The following is a 17,310-nucleotide window of genomic DNA, read 5'->3' on the forward strand; positions in this document are numbered from 1 at the left end:
TTTTGTGTGTGTTTGTGGGTGAATTAATTTGTTTATTTTTTTAGCTCCCACCAATAAGTGAGAACATGTGGTATTTCTTTTTCTCTGCCTGACTCGTTTCACTTAATATTATTCTTTCAAGGTCCATCCATGTTGTTGCAAATGGCAGTATTTCATTCGTTTTTATAGCTGAGTAGTATTCCATTGTGTAGATATACCACATTTTCCGTATCCACTCATCCGATGATGGACATTTGGGCTGATTCCAGCTCTTGGCTATTGTGAAGAGTGCTAATCTATTTTACTCATAACTTACTATCTATTTTACTCATAACTTACTCACAGTTTTCACCAGCCATAAGTACCTACTGTATCCCCATAAATTATGTGCTCATGGGAGCTATAAACTGTATTCATTAGGGGGAGCATATTCATATCCTTGAATCTGATAGATCATTTATAAATTGTATGGTATTATGTATTTTTTTAGTGCTTTAGTGATTTCTGAAGCACATTCATATATATTACACAATTAATTAAATCCTCCCAAAATCCTAAGTAGTAAATGTTGGAATGCAGTTTGTATGAGCACTTTTTCCTAAAGAAAAACTGAACCACAAATGTTCAAACTTTTTCCAGGTTTTCTTTCTCAATAAAAGTGGACACACACACATTTTAGAACCCATTCTTTTTCCTCTATGCCTACATAATTGTCACCATGTAGATGTCCATGCAATTCCTATTTACCTCTACTGGTGTGTAAGAAATTAAGAAAACTAAAATTGAGAAAGAAACCAGATCCAAAATTAGTGATTCTGACAGCCAAAATGATTCTGGGTGCACAGAACTGAGTATAAAGATAGAAGTGGCAAGAGAGCAGATTTCAGGCAGGATTTAAGGGAACGAAGGTCACTAGCTAAGAATCTGCAAGTTAAATGAAAAAAGGGAAGGTTTTACTATTATTAGACAAATTAAGAGTACTAGGTCTTAAAGTAGGGGAGTTTATGTTTTCTGCGATGAAAGCTGATTCCTTACATAAAACCAGATTGCAGTGACTGGGAACTTGTGAACCTACTACTTCTTTCTATTTTAAAATAATTGAGTGATTAGATTGTCAAAAGCAGACTCAGTTGAATCTTTTTTTTTTTTTTTTGTCTTTTGTCTTTTTTTTTTTTCCGTGTCCGGCAACGGATCGCAACCCTCAGTGTTGCCCCCGTACCGGACCGGGGACCGGCAACGGGATCGCAAGCCTCGGTGTTGCTCCCGTGCCTCGCTCAGAGCGGGAGCCGGTCTGTATGTGGGATCCGAACCCTCCGACGGGAGCGCCGCCGCGCTTCCCAAGCGGCGCACTATCCAGTGCGCCACCAGGCCGGCCCCTCAGTTGAATCTTATAAGCTGTTTCATGAGTCTATATTTACTTGTTCAATAACAATGAGTTTTCATTTCTTCACACTCTAAAACAGATCAAACATATTTTTGATTTTCCATGAAAAAGACTGCTAATGTAAATATTCATTTTTCTGATATGAGGTAAATAGATCTGTCTATAGGCACTTTCCATGATTAAAGCTTATGTCAAAATGTCTTACACTGAGTAAATTTAATTCCATTTTGTAAAAATGCATTATTGCTTCTCACACGGAGAGCAGAGGTTTAGAGGAGATTGACAGTGTCGTGTACTGGTAACTAAAAATTCTTTCTTTTGTATTAATGAGGATCAAAGGTATAAGTTTGCAATCACATACCTCACTCAAGGAGTGTGGAGAAGATTTTATGTGCTGTATGTAGCATCTTTTATGCATCGAAATAATTTACTCGAGAGCAAATTTGGTGGAGGGAGAGGTATACCCAGTCCCCTTCTTTGGAAAGCCAGAGGTGTGTTTGTATTACTAGTTTCAGGATCAAAAGCAAAACAAACAAAAAGAAAAAAAGAGAAAATATAAGACAAAAATGTTGAAAATGTGAATTGGAGGACTCTGGCAGCTCTTTATTTTGATTAATCATAGAACAAGGAAAAGCATATATATTCAATTTTCCGGAAAACACAGATGGGTTAGAAAAGAACGGGAAGAGAATAAATTTGGAACAAAGCATTTTTATTCTTGTTCACCAAAGCCAAGGTATTCATATGTCACTTTAGGAACACGGTTTATTATCAGACTCCCAGCACAGACGTAAGGAGGTTGAGTATAGTAAATGTGAACTGGAATCCTAGCCTTGCCACATTCAAGCTGTAAGAACTTGGATTGATCTTTTTATTTCTCTGAGCCAGTTTAGAAATATTTGCCTTCATTTGGTTCTTTTTTTTTTTCTCCCTCCATCTCTCTATAGCTTAACCAGCTGGAAAAGGCAATGGAAGCAGCCCACACATTTTTCATGGCCAATCCAGAACACATGGAATTGCAGCAGAACATAGAGAATTACAAAACAATGGCAGGTGTCGAAGCATTCAAACTGGTAGATCGAGAAGCCAAACCACACCTGGTGAGCCCTGGGGACCCCTGACCTTACCACATGGAGCTAGGTGCTCCTAAGTTTTATTTGACTCAAAGCAGATTTGTATAAATGGGTATCTCAAATTCATTCTCAATTACCAGTAAGATTTTTTACTTATTATAATTATCAAGGTTAAAAAAAGTTAAGAGAAAATTAATTTTTTTTGAAAATTAAAAAATTTTTAATTAAAAATGAAAAAACTAAAAATGTAAAAATTGAGAGGAAATGAAAATTAATTTAGAAAATTAGTATAATGTGCTGAAAACTAGAATATCATATAAATACGTGTAACCCCCTCTGAGCCTTCACTCCTCTCCAGTGCTTTTATTTTATGCCTGAGAGTTGAAGCCCGTGTGAATCATTCAGGGTCACACTACTGTTTTCTATCGAATCTTTTAAAAGACACATAATTCTTTGTTTAGGAAATAGTACTTGAAATCTCATGTTGAAAGGGTTTTGTTTTTGTTTTTCAATTTTTGACATCACCATTTTCAATGCGTGGCCTTGAAAATCTTTGCAGAAAAAGATGAGAGGAAGATTTCAGATGGAAGACTTTTTTTTTTTTTTTAAATTGGGCAAGGCCTGGAAGAGGATGTCACTTCCCCCACACCTGTTGTCCTGCACTTGCTACATGGCCCCACTTACAGGCAAAGGGAATAGGAAATACAGTCTCATGTGTGCTCAGGAAGAAAATGAAACTCATTGGTGCCATAGCAGTCTAATTTCTTGGCAAGTCCCCTCTCATTTACAATTTATTTGAAGTTGGAGAAGTCACTCTTTATCTCCCAGCACAACCCTTCTCTATCCCTCTGCAGCACAAGAATACGGTACCCCACCTACCTAAATGATCCTGAGTCTGCCTATATCCTGCTCTTCGAAAATACAGTTTTTTCTTTTTGCAGGAAAGTTACAGTGCAGGAGTAAAACATTATGAGGCTGATGACTTTGAGGAGGCTATCAAGTACTTTGAACAAGCTTTAAGAGACTATTTTAGTGAAGATATGGAATGCCGAAGTCTGTGTGAAGGGCCTCAGAGATTTGAAGAGTATGAGTATTTAAGGTATAAAGCTGGACTCTATGAAGCCATTGCAGGTAAAGCTTATTTTTAACCTTGATTTATTTTCCGATTATAAAAATACTACATGCAATTTGTAAAAATATTCCAACACTATAGAAGTATATATTGTACAAACTGAAAGGCTTTTATAAGTCTATCCCATCCAGTCTCCCATAGCTAAATTTATGTAGTTAAAACTTTGGTGATTGTCCTCTCAAACTTTTTGAGTGCATTATGTAAATATTTATGTATTTATTCATAGTTATTGTTTTATTTTTCATAAAAATAGGGCAATACTATAAATAGTGCTTTTCAACATACTTTTTGTTTGTGTTTTATTTTATGCTTAACAATATATTGTGGACTTCGTCTCATGTAAGTACATGTAGATCTACCATATTGCATTTAATGGCTGGTTAATATTCTATTATATTGGTACTTTATAATTTATTTGACCAGTGCTTTACTGATGAACACTAGGGAAGTTGCTGTTTTTTATTATTATAAACAATGTAGTAGTGAACAATTCTGTATAGTCTTCTTCAATTACTTAATAGAGTATTTTATTATATATGGGCATTTAATATATTGCAAAGTGGCATTTAAAATAGTAGGTAATGTGCATTATACAGTAATTGGAGATATTGGCTAGTTAACCATTTATGGGGAAAAGTGGGTTCTCTGATGTACACCATATTCAAAAATAAGTTCTATTTGTGTTAACAATATAAAAGTAAAAAATAAAACTGTTAAAGAAAATGTGGGAGAATATTTGTATAATATGAAGAGAGAAAGCTCCTCTAAACATAACAAAAGACAAAAAAAATGAAGAAACATGTAAACTTTACTTAAAATTTATAAATATGGATTTATACAATAAACTAAGCTAATCTACAAAAGAAAAATGGAAATATTGTAAAATATTTTACAGGCAAAAAGTTAATATCCTTGATATTGTGTGTGTATGTGTGTTTACAGATTAACTTTTTTTTAAATTGTAACATAGTTGATCATACACATCTGTGGAGTGCGGAGTTGAATATCAATACCTGTGTGCAATATCCTTCATATTTAAAGGGAGCATGCAAATTATTATTGGTAATAATTTACATTTTAATTAGTAATAGTAGTAGTAATAACCAACACTTATGTAGCAATTATAACATACCAAGCACTTTGTATATGTATGTCTCTTTTAATCCTCTAAACAGCTCTTTGTAGAAAAATACTATTATCTACTCTCCTCTCCCTCTTTTAAATGAGGGATTTGTATCTCAGAAATGTGACTAAAGTGAAGCTGGGAATCAAACCTAGGTTTTCTGAGTCTAGAACCTATACTTTTAAGGTGTACACAATTTTAAAAATGAGCCAAGTTTAATTTATTCAATAATAAATGTTTACCAAATATTTGTTATCTTCCTAGTTTATATGTATATGTAAAACAATGTTCAAATTTATGTACTTATAGAAATACAAATTAATGAAGTCATTTTGCTCTCACCAACTTCTTCTGTTTCCTGTCTCTTTAAAAAAGCAGCACTCACCTAGTATCTTCAACCAAATCCCAGGAAATTATCTTTCAATTCAACATCTTCCTCAATTCCTATTCCCCTCTGATTGTTACCAAACTTTGATAGATGCTACCTCCTTACAACCCTTACGACTTCCTGGCTGTCTCCACCCCTTTTGCTACCACCCTGGCTCAAATCAGCAGTCTATTTTAACTAAGCCACTGTGATTGCCTCCTTGCAGCCCCCCTGTCCTGTTCAGGTTTTGCAGACGGACACAGACAGAGAGAGTAGTCTCTAAAAATAGAAAATTCTGCTCACAGACTTGCTTAAAATTCACCAGTGGTTTACATTCCATTTGGAATAAAACACAAAAACTTTAGTAAGGACTTTCTTGACCAGGCACTTGTATGTGTTTTCATCCTCTCTCTCTCTCTCTTTGATCTATTGTTACTACATTTCTTTTAATTCCTGCATATGCCATGCTCATTTCTATTTGCAGACTTTCAAAATGTTGTTTTCCTCTAACATTTGGTGAAAGCCCTATATTGTTCAGTGCTCAATTCTCAGTGCCTAAGTACAGTGACTGGCAGATAGTAGGTGCTTAGTAAATATTGGTTAAATAAATGGGTTGATGAATGAATGAATGGAGGAGATGATATATCTGCCAGTCACAGTGCAGAAAAAGGATTAATAATACTCCATGTTTGTGAGAATGTAGATCATAAATTGTTAAGGTTTTTTAGAGAGACAATTAGAAAATAGCTATTAAAATTTAGACTAGGAAGTAGACTGAAAATCAGTATGTCAAATGACCAATTTGTGACACACCAGTTACCCCAAATCAACTCAATTCACCTAAAAGCTATACAATTATCTGAAATACTGAGGATTTTTTCCCCAAAAGTTTTGTTTCCCTGTGCCTGTGCCAGATCCATTTTTCTACATTTTTGTGAGCACTGCTCATTTGAATGTCATTTTTACCTGTTTCACATTATAATTGCTGAGCATTTCTCTGTACTTAATTTTTATTTGGGGATGGGCAGGCTTTTTCTTTATTGTAGTTTACAGTGTTGTGGTTTTGTGGGGATATGTGCCCAGTCTCTACCCCCATGTTCACCTCTATACCTGCCTTTATCAGTGGGATAATCTTGACAAATGAGACAATTTTGACAAATGTCCTAGATCTGGTTTGTGTAATTGGCTCACAGCTTCCCACAGATTAGCATTTAGTGATTGCTCAGGGCCACCACAACATGTCAGTTGCTGGAAAAGAAGAGGGGTCTCCTAACTCAGGGTCTTTAATTCTTATCACAGCTACCACCAACACCACCACAACTTCTAATAAAGAAAAGTGATTTAAAAAAAGAAAAAAGTTATAATCCCTCAAATTCAAATCCAATATTATAAGTTAGAGACGTAAATCCAAATCAAATATTATAAATTAGAGACATAAGTCCAAATCAAATATTATCAATTACAGACATATGGTAAGTCTTCTTGGGAATTTGAAGGATATTAATTTATTATGAGAAGGAAATTTTTAAAAGTATTCCCGCACAAGTGTCTTGGTTCTCAAACTTATTAAGACATTAATTGCTCAATGATATTTGAGATAAAAAAAAAAAGGAGGCAAAGAATACAATTAAGAAAAAGTAATATGACAACTCTCACTATGTAAATTCTTGTCTGGTTCAAAATTGCCCTAAACTAGGACTAAAACTGGCTTTTAAAATACAGAATGGGGGCCGGCCCGGTGGCGCACTGCTACAGTGCGCCGCTTGGGAGCGCGGTGGCGCTCCCGCCGAGGGTTCGGGTCCCACATACAGACCGGTTCCCGCTCACTGGCTGAGCGAGGTGCGGGCGCAGCACCGAGGGTTGCGATCCCGTTGCCGGTCCCGGTCCAGTACGGGCGCGACACTGAGGGTTGCGATCCGTTGCCGGACATGAAAAAAGACAAAAAGGGCAGCACCGAGGGTTGCGATCCCGTTGCCGGTCCCGGTCCAGTACGGGCGCGACACTGAGGGTTGCGATCCGTTGCCGGACATGAAAAAAGACAAAAAGGGCAGCACCGAGGGTTGCGATCCCGTTGCCGGTCCCGGTCCAGTACGGGCGCGACACTGAGGGTTGCGATCCGTTGCCGGACATGAAAAAAGACAAAAAGGAAAATAAAATACAGAATGAATTAGAAAGCCAGAATATTTGAATTTTAGAGTTAGAAGAGACATTAAAAGTTGGAGAAAAATACAAATAGTTCCTGCGTGTAGTTATTTACTACTAGCTATGCTTGCTGGAACTCTAAAAGTTATGACTTTTTTTTCACTCTTATTTTGCTGCTATTTATATCCTGCCTTGAAAAACATCCTCATTCAGATTTTGAGTTGTTGGTGGGTGTGTCTCCCACTTTTCTCTTTTGCTTGTCGTTTGGAATAAGAAGGACTGTGTACCAGAAGGTAAATAGTAATGCGAATGGACAGTTAACTAGGAGAAAACATTTGAAAGTTGTTTGCTGTTGTTTCCTTAAGACATAAAACAGCTAGCTATTTATTTCTGACATGCTAATCAAACAAATAGAACTCATTCCTCTCTTCACTTCTCCCAGTTGGGGTTACTACCAGCAGACTTCAGGGATTCTGTTAGCTGTGCTGTACAGGATGGAGTTAGACAGGTTATGCAAAACTGGCACATTTTCTCTCAAACCAAAAAAAGCATTTCCTTCCTGTTGTGTTTTGGGGTCCTTCTGCATGATCATTGAGATCCAAGCCAAACCTGACTAACAGAGAAGGTTTTGAAAGAAGGCAGTTGTGGTAAATTAAATTGTACTGCTATGAAGTCAAATGACTTTATCATCATCTTCAAGGGAACCTACTGAGCACAAGTATGACGGCAACACCCTCTTTCTGGAAAAGTGCACTTACCTTTATTGTGAAAATCAGGGTTCAGGCAAAACATAGGAGGTGTTTTCTTCTCTGGGACATTAGCCACTTGGGTTTCCTCATGTCGTGCTTTGATGAGATAGAGCCTAGAGCTAATGGGGCCGTGAAAACCCCTACACTTAACATCCTCTAGCTTTCATCCATCTCACTACTTTACCGTCTCTGTTAAAGAATGTACAATGTATTAAAATATGCAATGTCCAAGTGATGGACTAATTGTAATGGGGTAGAATAAGGTTCTGATCAAGAGATGTAAAGAAATAGTGTTGTTATTTTCCTTTAGGAAAATTTGTTTTGAAAATGTTGACAAGGAAAAAGAGCACTTCTGCCTCACTTCTCTGTCTGAACTCTCCATGTACCTGGCAGCACCTTTCTTTGAATTATTCCTTAACATCACCAGAATCTAAACTTCCCATCCTGACTCCATGACCCTCAGGCCATCTAAAGTATCCAGAGAGGCCCCAAAATTGTTAAATAAGAAAATCAACATTCAACTAGGTGTGAGTGGGGTGAAATGTCTTATATCCCTCTCTGGAGAGGTAGAAAAAAGGGTATAAAAGAACATAAAAGTGCAGGATACAGAAAAGAACAGGAGCCAGAGGATTTGGGATTCCTGGTTATCAGATTGGCTGTCACTCTTTTGCAGCACTTGTCTTCAAGTAACCTTTATTTTACTTCATAATGGCTCAAAAGCGCAAGAGTAGGGATGCTGGCAATTCAGATATGACAAAAGTAAGCCATAAAGTGCTCTCTCTAAGTGAAAAGGTGAAAATTCTCAACTTAATAAGGAAGGAAAAAAATTGTATGCCTAGGTTACTAAGATCTATGGTAAGAATGAATCTTTTGTCCATGAAATTGTGAAGAAGGAAAAAGGAATTTGTGCTAGTTTTGCTGTCACATCTCAAACTGCAAAAGTTACAGCCACAGTGAAAGATAAGTGCCTTGTTAGGATGGAAAAGGCACTCGATTTATGGGTGGAAGACATGAATACCCCATGGATAGGAAAGGGTTTGGTACTATCTATGGCTTCTGGCATCCACTGGGGATCTTGGTACGTATTTCCTGCAGATAATGGAGGACTACTGAGCTTTTTCTGTGGAAAGGTTTTACCATCACAAAGTGAGGATAAGGATTTCTCTCTCAGAGTATGGTGAGGTGAGGAATGCCCTGTGTAAACGTGGCTCTGACTTTGAAGTTTGGGCTTTCGGCAGGCAGACGGGGCCGGGGACACACTTCCTGCCTCTTGTCTTCCAGATCACTTCATGCAGGTGCTGGTTTGTCAGCATGAATGCGTGAGGGAACTTGCCACCCGCCCTGGCCGCCTCTCACCAATCGAGAACTTTCTTCCTCTGCATTATGACTACCTACAGTTTGCCTACTATCGAGGTAAAGCGTGGATCATCCTTGAAGACCTTTGTGGGTTTACTGTTCGTCATTACAGACATTGCACGTTTGTGATTTAGTCCTCTGCCGTGGGTGTTTATGTGTTTTCTCTCTCATCTCACATCACTGCAGCTCAAGACAAGAAGAGCAGAAAGTGAAACCATAAGTGGGCAAATACTGTGATAATTTCCTGAAAATTGTACTAGACTGACATTTTATATGATTTTTAAACAATTTTAACTTAATTTTAATAGGTAATATTTTCACATGGTTTAAAGACCAAATATTATAAAGCCTCCCTCTCTTTCCTGTCTCCACCATCCAGTTTCATGCCCTACAACATAATTTCTTATTCACCATTTCAAAATTTTATAGAGAATCAACAAGTACTTACCCAAGCATACAGATTTATTTTTCCTTCTTTTACACAGAAGCTAGCATATTATTCACACTAATTTTACATTGTTTTCTTCACTTAATACGTGTCAGATTTTTTTTTAGTAGGTTAGACTTAGGAAATTACTATTTTCTTAGGCCAAAAGTGGTTAAATTTTGGCAAGTTTATATGGTTCAATTTAATTGTATTAGTATATAGAGATCTTTCTCATTCATTTTTCTTTACATCTGCATATCATTGTACTATAATTTATTTCATGTGTTTCCATACTGATGGGAAGTTGTTTATAATCTTTTGCTATTACAATCAACATTCAAATGAATAATATTTTACATTTGTCATTTCACATCTGTATGCAAATATCTATAAGATAAATATCTAAAAGTACAATTGCTTGGTCAAATGGTTTATTCATTTGTAATTTTGATAGATGTTGCCCAATTTTCCTCCATCTGGATTACATTTTCCATTGCTCATCAACAGAATGTATAAGTAAATTTTGAGATATTCCCTAATCCATTAGGTAAGAATTGATATCTCAACATAGTTTTGTTTTTCTCTTACCTTACTGAGAAGAAGAGAGATTGAGCATAGAATTCAGGTTTCTGAAATTGGTCTTAAATATCATGTTGTTTAATGCCTTCATTTCGCAAAGAAGCAACTTACTTAACGTCACCTAGTTTAGTGACAAGTCATAATTCCTGGTTCATTGCTCTTCTCATTATCTCTCACTATCTCCAGCATCAGTAAAGAAATGTTTCCCTTTTAAAATCATAATAAGAAAAAGTCTTAAGCCAACATTTTAAAGCTACTTTGGCAAAAATCCTCTTCCTTTCCAAAAGCAAAACATTACTCATTATCCTGGCGCTGATGGAAAACAATAAATCATGTATGCACTCAAGCTCCAGTCATGAGAAGTGAGTTCAAAGGAACTGAGAGTTAATTTTTATCATTCTTATTAAAAATCAGAGCCATCTCTGAGCAGATATATCTGGAGGAAAATTCCTTTGAAAGAAATCCAGTGTTGTGGCCTATTTGAAAATAAGACATACAGCATTTAAATTTTTCTCTTGTAATAGCTAAATGTTTCTAAACAATCCTCTTATAATAGCTATTTCTATAACAAAGAGTTTACAGTTAAACATTCTTGTCAGTTCCTTTAGTAGTTTGCTACTGTTAGAATTCCTGTAGTTGTATAGTGAGGGGGTGGAGGGAGGACCCTCCAGAGCATGTGGGGCTCTGAAGGACTTTGCATATAAGTACCAGCTTACCTGAAGGACTTTGCATATAAGTACCAGCTTACCACAAACTCTGCAGCAATGAGAAATAACATTTTAAATCACTTGCATTACTCACACATTACATACAAAATGATATCTATGTATGTTGATCATTTTTGTACAAGGTCATCTTCAGGATGTTTTACTTAACTCAGACTCAGTACAAAAATCAAAATTAACTCGTACAATTCTTCTGTTTATCTGTATTAAATAATATAAATGGTAAACAAACATCTTCAGGTAGACACTTTTGATAATTTATGCAAAACATATAGCACCAAAGCAGACCAAAGGTAATTCCTTTTGAATACCTGAAATCTTGTCCTTCCTTTTGTCTGTGACTATTTCTGCTCACTCTGCTCAACCTCAGTTATCTTCCCTATTATTGATATTTAGTGCTTACCTCTACAGACATGGTGAAGTCTCTCTTTAAAATCCTTTGGGCAGACCTAGGCTGACTCTAATGCAACAACTCCTCGGTCTTTCAGTTGGTGAATATGTGAAGGCCTTGGAGTGTGCCAAGGCCTATCTTCTGTTCCATCCAGATGATGAGGACGTTCTAGACAATGTGGAATACTATGAGAATCTGTTGGATGACAGCATTGACTCAGCATCCATTGAGCCCAGAGAGGTGAGACCAATGTTCTGAGAAGAAACTCTTGATTCTGCTATGTGCTGTGTCAAGAGTGATAGAAATATACCACTGCTATCAAAGATATCTAACAGATTCGTTAGATAGAACTCATTTCCTTCAAACTTTAATTATTCATTCCAGAAGCATTTTCTTCTCATATGTGTCAGCTTGTGAAAATCTGTTGAGATGGGACAGTTTTTTTTTTTTGCAGCTCTGAATGTTTGTTAGCTCATTTATCACTACCTAATCAAAAAAATTTCCATGTGAACATATGTCATATCTCTTACCTATTATTTAAACATAAATTTTCTTTCTTTCTTTCTCTAGGATTTGACCGTGTTTGTGAAACGTCATAAACTGGAATCTGAATTGATAAAATCATCTGCAGAGAGTCTGGGATTTTCATATACTGAACCGGTAAGAGCAAAGAGGAAAGAGAAAATGTTTATTAAAAGAACTAGTCAGTGGAATTCTTACTTATCTTTTTATTCCCCACTCCCATTTGCTGATGATTCTGATACCCTCCTTGAGTTAAAAATTGGAGATATTTGTTCCACATATGAGATGAACTTTAAGAGTTTAATTGATTTTCACTTCAGTGAGGTCCAAAGTCGAAAGCAAATATATTAGTAGAAGTATTTTGTACATGATTCATTTCTCTTAGAATGACTTTGTTTTTCCAAATCTGGATGCAACATTTTACATTTACTCTTAACACCTGTTTATTACCTAACATTAAAGAAATTTCAAAAAGAACAACATCGGTCACAATTATACCCCCCATCATGCTGACTTTACTCTACTTTTCTATGGTGTCTTCTAATTATTGTTTGTATAAAAACATACTTTTTGCAGAACTAATACTATGGTAAAAATAGATTTGTGTCCTGATTTTTATTTTAAAAGATATCATAAGCAATTTCTATATTTGTCCTACTTTTAAAATTATTTTTTAGCTACATATGCAGAGTTGATGTACAATAAATAAATGAACTCTTCTCCTGCTGCTGGACATTTAAATTATTTATTTTTTCTACTATGCTTGATGCATTAAGTATTTTTCTCTCTTATTGAACTACATCCTTCACTACATACCTAGGAGTGGGATTGTTCTGCCATCAAAGGACATGAGGTCCTAAAGTTTCTAAAACTAAATTTCTTTTTTTTTAAAGATGACTGGTAAGGGGATCTTAACCCTTGGCTTGGTGTTTTCATCACCACGGTCTCCCAAGTGAGCTAACCAGCCTTCCCTATATAGGATCCGAACCCATGGCCTTGGTGTTATCAGCACCACACTCTCCCAAGTGAGCCACGGGCCGACCCTGAAACTAAATTACTTTTCTAAGAGAGTTTTCTGACACTTTAAGCACCAGCTGACCACAAACTTCTCAGCAATGAGAAATGATATTTTTAAATCACTCATATTACTCATATATTCTGTACAAAATGATACATCTTTACTGTTTTAATTTGCATTCTTTTGATGACCAGCAAGAATAAATCTTTCCACATATTATTAATTATTTCTCCTCTTCTTTGAATTACCTGGGCATGGACTTTGTTTATTTATCTATTTGTTTCTATGTAAGTTCCTTATATAGTATAAATTATTTTATAATATAAGATACATGTTAATATGTTTATAAAGTAATTATTTGCATATGTTTTTTTCATTTTTCTTAGTTATGTCTTGTTCTCATTGGCATATTTAAAGAATTAGGTTAGTTTTAATGTAATGTATCTAATTTAATACTTCTAATATATTTATATCTGTTCCTACTTACTATTTTTTTTAAATTGCATTATCCCAAGAGACACTAGAAAATGTCACTTATGCATTTTCACGATCTTATACAGATGATTAATCATAAAGGAGTTTGACTGAATGATCTTTCAAGTATCTTTCTGCCACCAAATTCTAAATCACTTTCTTGGACCAAAGGATGGATGCCCAGGCCGATTCCATACTATATTTTTAGTCTATTTGGTCTCCATTTTGTCTTTTCCAAAACTTCATCAACCTTGGCCTTCCTTTTTATTAAATTTTTAAATAAAAATATATTGTATCTTTCTATAGTATGTAACTTTCCTAATATTTTAGGTCTTTTGAGTGTTCTGAGTATATATATTGTATTTTAAATCTTGTTTTTATAAATGATGTTTTAATGACAAAATTACAGTGTGTTTTTTCTCAATTTAAAACAGAATTATTGGATCAGATATGGAGGACGACAGGATGAAAATCGGTGAGTCCTCCATTCGAAACACAAACTTTTTATTTAAGGAAGAAAAAGAGTTCCAAGCTGCAAATTAGGATCTCTGCATCCTGGTCCCAGCTCTTCAGGTCATTTTGGTGTGACCCTGAGTAATTTGTCTTCCTCTCTGGGTCTCATGTTTTTTCCTCAAATGAAGGGGTTGAATCAGGTGATGGCAGAGCACTAACATTCTGAAATTCCAAATCAGATAAAGTTGGATGCTGCTTTTGGATGATGGATTCTTTTACTGTACTTATTTGAAATCAAGAAGTTAAGAAGGTTATACTGCAAGCTAAAATATAGGTATCTCTAACTAAATCAGAAATTAGGAGGACTTGTTTTTTAAAACAGTAAAAGTCAATTTACGTATCTGAATAACTCAAATTTATAGAATGTTTGAGTTCCATGTTTGAGATCACATCATCTGGCCTATTTATTTTTAAATTGGGAAACTAAAGCCCTGATAAGGCAAAAGACTTGCTTAGAGTCTCACCACAAGGGACTGGCAGATTCAGATATTCTTATTCAAAATCTTGAAGACTTTCACTAGGCTTTAAGGATGCAACCCTTGGGTGGCCCAAAATTATTGCAGGATATCCAAGAATATATATGTACACTCAGATTTGTTCAGTCTGTATATATTAAAAGGACATTCTGCTATGGTTTGTGTGTTTGCAAATTTTGACACAAACCTGTGTCTTTTGTATCAGAATAGTCAAGAGCTACTACATTAGAACACAATTTATTTCAATTCAATCATTCTTCGGTGATGCACTCGATGTTCACGGCACAATACGAAACTGTGAGCATTATAAAGATGCACATGACAATTTTTTTCTGCTATGTTGGAACTAAAGTTTAATCTGAAGTTGGTTGAGTTATACATACAATTAATTTTAAGAGAGGATAGTAAGAAGATTTAAAAGAGTGAAATATGCCATACTTCTTGAAGAAATAAACTTCATGGGAGCAGTGACGTTTAATTTGATCTTGAAAGAGGTAGACCAACAAAAATATGAAATATAGAATCATAGACTACCTGGGTAAACTATCGTTTGCCTTTGAACATCTTTATTCAGTGGAAAATTGCCATTTCAATTTTTGTTTGAATGGGCAGAGTCCCTTCAGGAGTGAACGTGGAGGGGGCAGAAGTTTATGGATTGTCAGTGGGAAAAAAGTCATCACCCAAGATAGAACGAGACCTAAGAGAAGGTAAGTACCTGTGTGCTTTCAGTCTATTGAAGAGCATAAGGCTAGACCAGTTCTTATCCAGACAAAGGCAGAACCCAAACTCTGAAAAATAAAGAATAGGACTAAGCTACTACAGTTCATAAAAGTCTGAGACTAAGACAGGAATATCTCAGGTTTGTATATCATCACCTTTGGTTTCCAACAAAAGTGCTTCTAAATTTAGTCCCTCATCGTTTCCCACAGGAATCCTGTGAGTTAGGCAGGGACTGTATGGTCACGGTTAAATACCTGTGGCTTATCGAGGTCACGTGACTTACTTCTGTCACAAAGCCAGTGAGTGTGTATCAGAGGAAAGTGGAGAGAACTCAGGTCATGTGGAACGCTATGTTAGTTAACTTAAGACACTTGAAGCACATAGACCTGAGCAGAGCTTTCAGAGAAAGTGGAATTTAGACTGAATAAACAGGTGTGGGGAAAGAGTCATTCTAGTGGGTAAAACAAATGTAGCAAAGGCACAGAGATGGAGGGAGAGAACATTATGTCCTACTTATATAAGATCAAAATTAGTGGAGACAAAGATGGAGTGTTGCCAAAAATAGTTTTTAAATAGAGCCAACAATTGTTATACTAATAAACTATTAGCAATACTAGTACTAAGAGCCGTAGTAATTCTTAACAATTACTGTTATTTCTGTATGTTTTATCATTTTTCAGACACAATTCATTTTAATACTAGCGGGATCTCATGTGAGAAGACTTAGTGACTTCTCCAGAGTCTCACAGCTTATAGCAGGTTAAGCAGACATTTGGACCTAGACTTTTGAATCCAAATCCTATTTTCTCTTCGTCACCGCTGCATGGAACATAGAAGTTTCTAGATAACCACAACATATCCTCTATTGATTAAATAATTGCAATATAAGAAGAGGCTTTCAAAAACCTGCATTGAGAAGAAGTACGAGTACAGTGCAGTGCTCCTTTCCGCAAGAGAGCTTGTCGGCACATTCCTCCAGCTGATTTGAAAACTCAGGCTGCACAGTTCTCGCATTTCCCAGCCCTTTCCTTCCTTAGCTTCCAAGTCAGTATGAAGCAGTAAACAGGATAATGTGCTCATCTAATCTGACCTGGACCTCAGTTTGTAGCCACAAAGCCCAAGCCGTTTTACAACTGCCAGAGAGCTGCATGTCAGCCAGAGTTCATGTTGCTTTTTAAGCTGAGAAATCACCCAGGAAGTGCATGCCAAAAAGCCAGCACTTTGCTGTAAATGTTGGGGAAACTCCAGCGCAATTGCCAAATTTCAAAGCATTTTTTTCTTTTGGCTACCGGGGAATCTGATGTCCAGCAACTGCTTGGAAGGTTAAAGGGAAGAGTAGAACAGAAGACAACATGTGATGGAGAAAGATCATGACTGATAGGGCTACTCAAATCACAATTTCTGAAGAATTTTCTTAGTTGAATTGTCCAATGGATCCTAAAATGTTCTCTGGGAAACTACTGGTCTGAAGGAAAAAGAAACTTGTTTTTCTACTGTACTCCCACTCAACAGAGAACACTTCAGGGACCTGATGTATAGGGGTTTTTTTTCTCCACACATCAAACAGTTCTCTAGCAGACAGCAACTGGGTGTCCTATAAATCAATTGAACTCTGATGCTATGTACCTGGAGATAGGGTCAGATCCCACAGACTGAGGGCTTAGCCCCACAAGACTAACCCCACTTCAGAGGCCAATTGCAGGTAGAAGGTTGTCATCTGTACTTCTGACCGACCTTCTGACCAACTGGCTACAAACTGGGGTTCCTTCAACCCCCACCTTGGATTCGATTAATTTTCTAGAATGGGTCACAGAACACAGGAAAACAGTGTGTTTACTGGTTATTGTAAAAGATACTATAGGATACACATGAACAGCCAGATGCAGGGGTACGTAGGGCAAAGTGTGAGGGGCGTGAGGAGCAGAGCTTCCATGCTCCCTCTGAGCAAACCACTCTCCCAAAACCTCCATATGTTCAGCAACCAGGAAGCTCATCAAACCTTGTTCAAGAATTTTTATAGGGCGAGCCCGTGGCGCACTTGGGAGAGTGCGGTTCGGATCCTATATGGGGATGGCCAGTCACCGCTCACTGGCTGAGCGTGGTGCAGCCGGTCTCAAAAAAAAAAAAAAAAAAAAAAAAAAAAAAAAAAAAAATTTTTTA

The 17,310-nt window shown here is 36.4% G+C and overlaps 1 protein-coding gene across 1 annotated transcript in view; it reads left to right on the forward strand.

Annotated features, from left to right (window-relative positions):
- Window positions 1–17,310, forward strand: part of LEPREL1 (leprecan-like 1) — a 76,002-nt gene that overhangs the window by 40,009 nt on the left and 18,683 nt on the right. Inside the window, exons 2-8 of the mRNA XM_008575975.1 lie at window positions 2,311–2,463; window positions 3,378–3,567; window positions 9,231–9,362; window positions 11,525–11,667; window positions 11,998–12,087; window positions 13,876–13,916; window positions 15,043–15,137. Coding sequence (XP_008574197.1) covers window positions 2,332–2,463; window positions 3,378–3,567; window positions 9,231–9,362; window positions 11,525–11,667; window positions 11,998–12,087; window positions 13,876–13,916; window positions 15,043–15,137 — 823 coding nt within the window. The 5' untranslated portion in view covers window positions 2,311–2,331. The remainder of the gene's footprint in view (window positions 1–2,310; window positions 2,464–3,377; window positions 3,568–9,230; window positions 9,363–11,524; window positions 11,668–11,997; window positions 12,088–13,875; window positions 13,917–15,042; window positions 15,138–17,310) is intronic.

The sequence above is a fragment of the Galeopterus variegatus genome, unplaced genomic scaffold, assembly GCF_000696425.1.
Source record: "Galeopterus variegatus unplaced genomic scaffold, G_variegatus-3.0.2 Scaffold1269, whole genome shotgun sequence".
Lineage (NCBI taxonomy): Eukaryota > Metazoa > Chordata > Mammalia > Dermoptera > Cynocephalidae > Galeopterus > Galeopterus variegatus.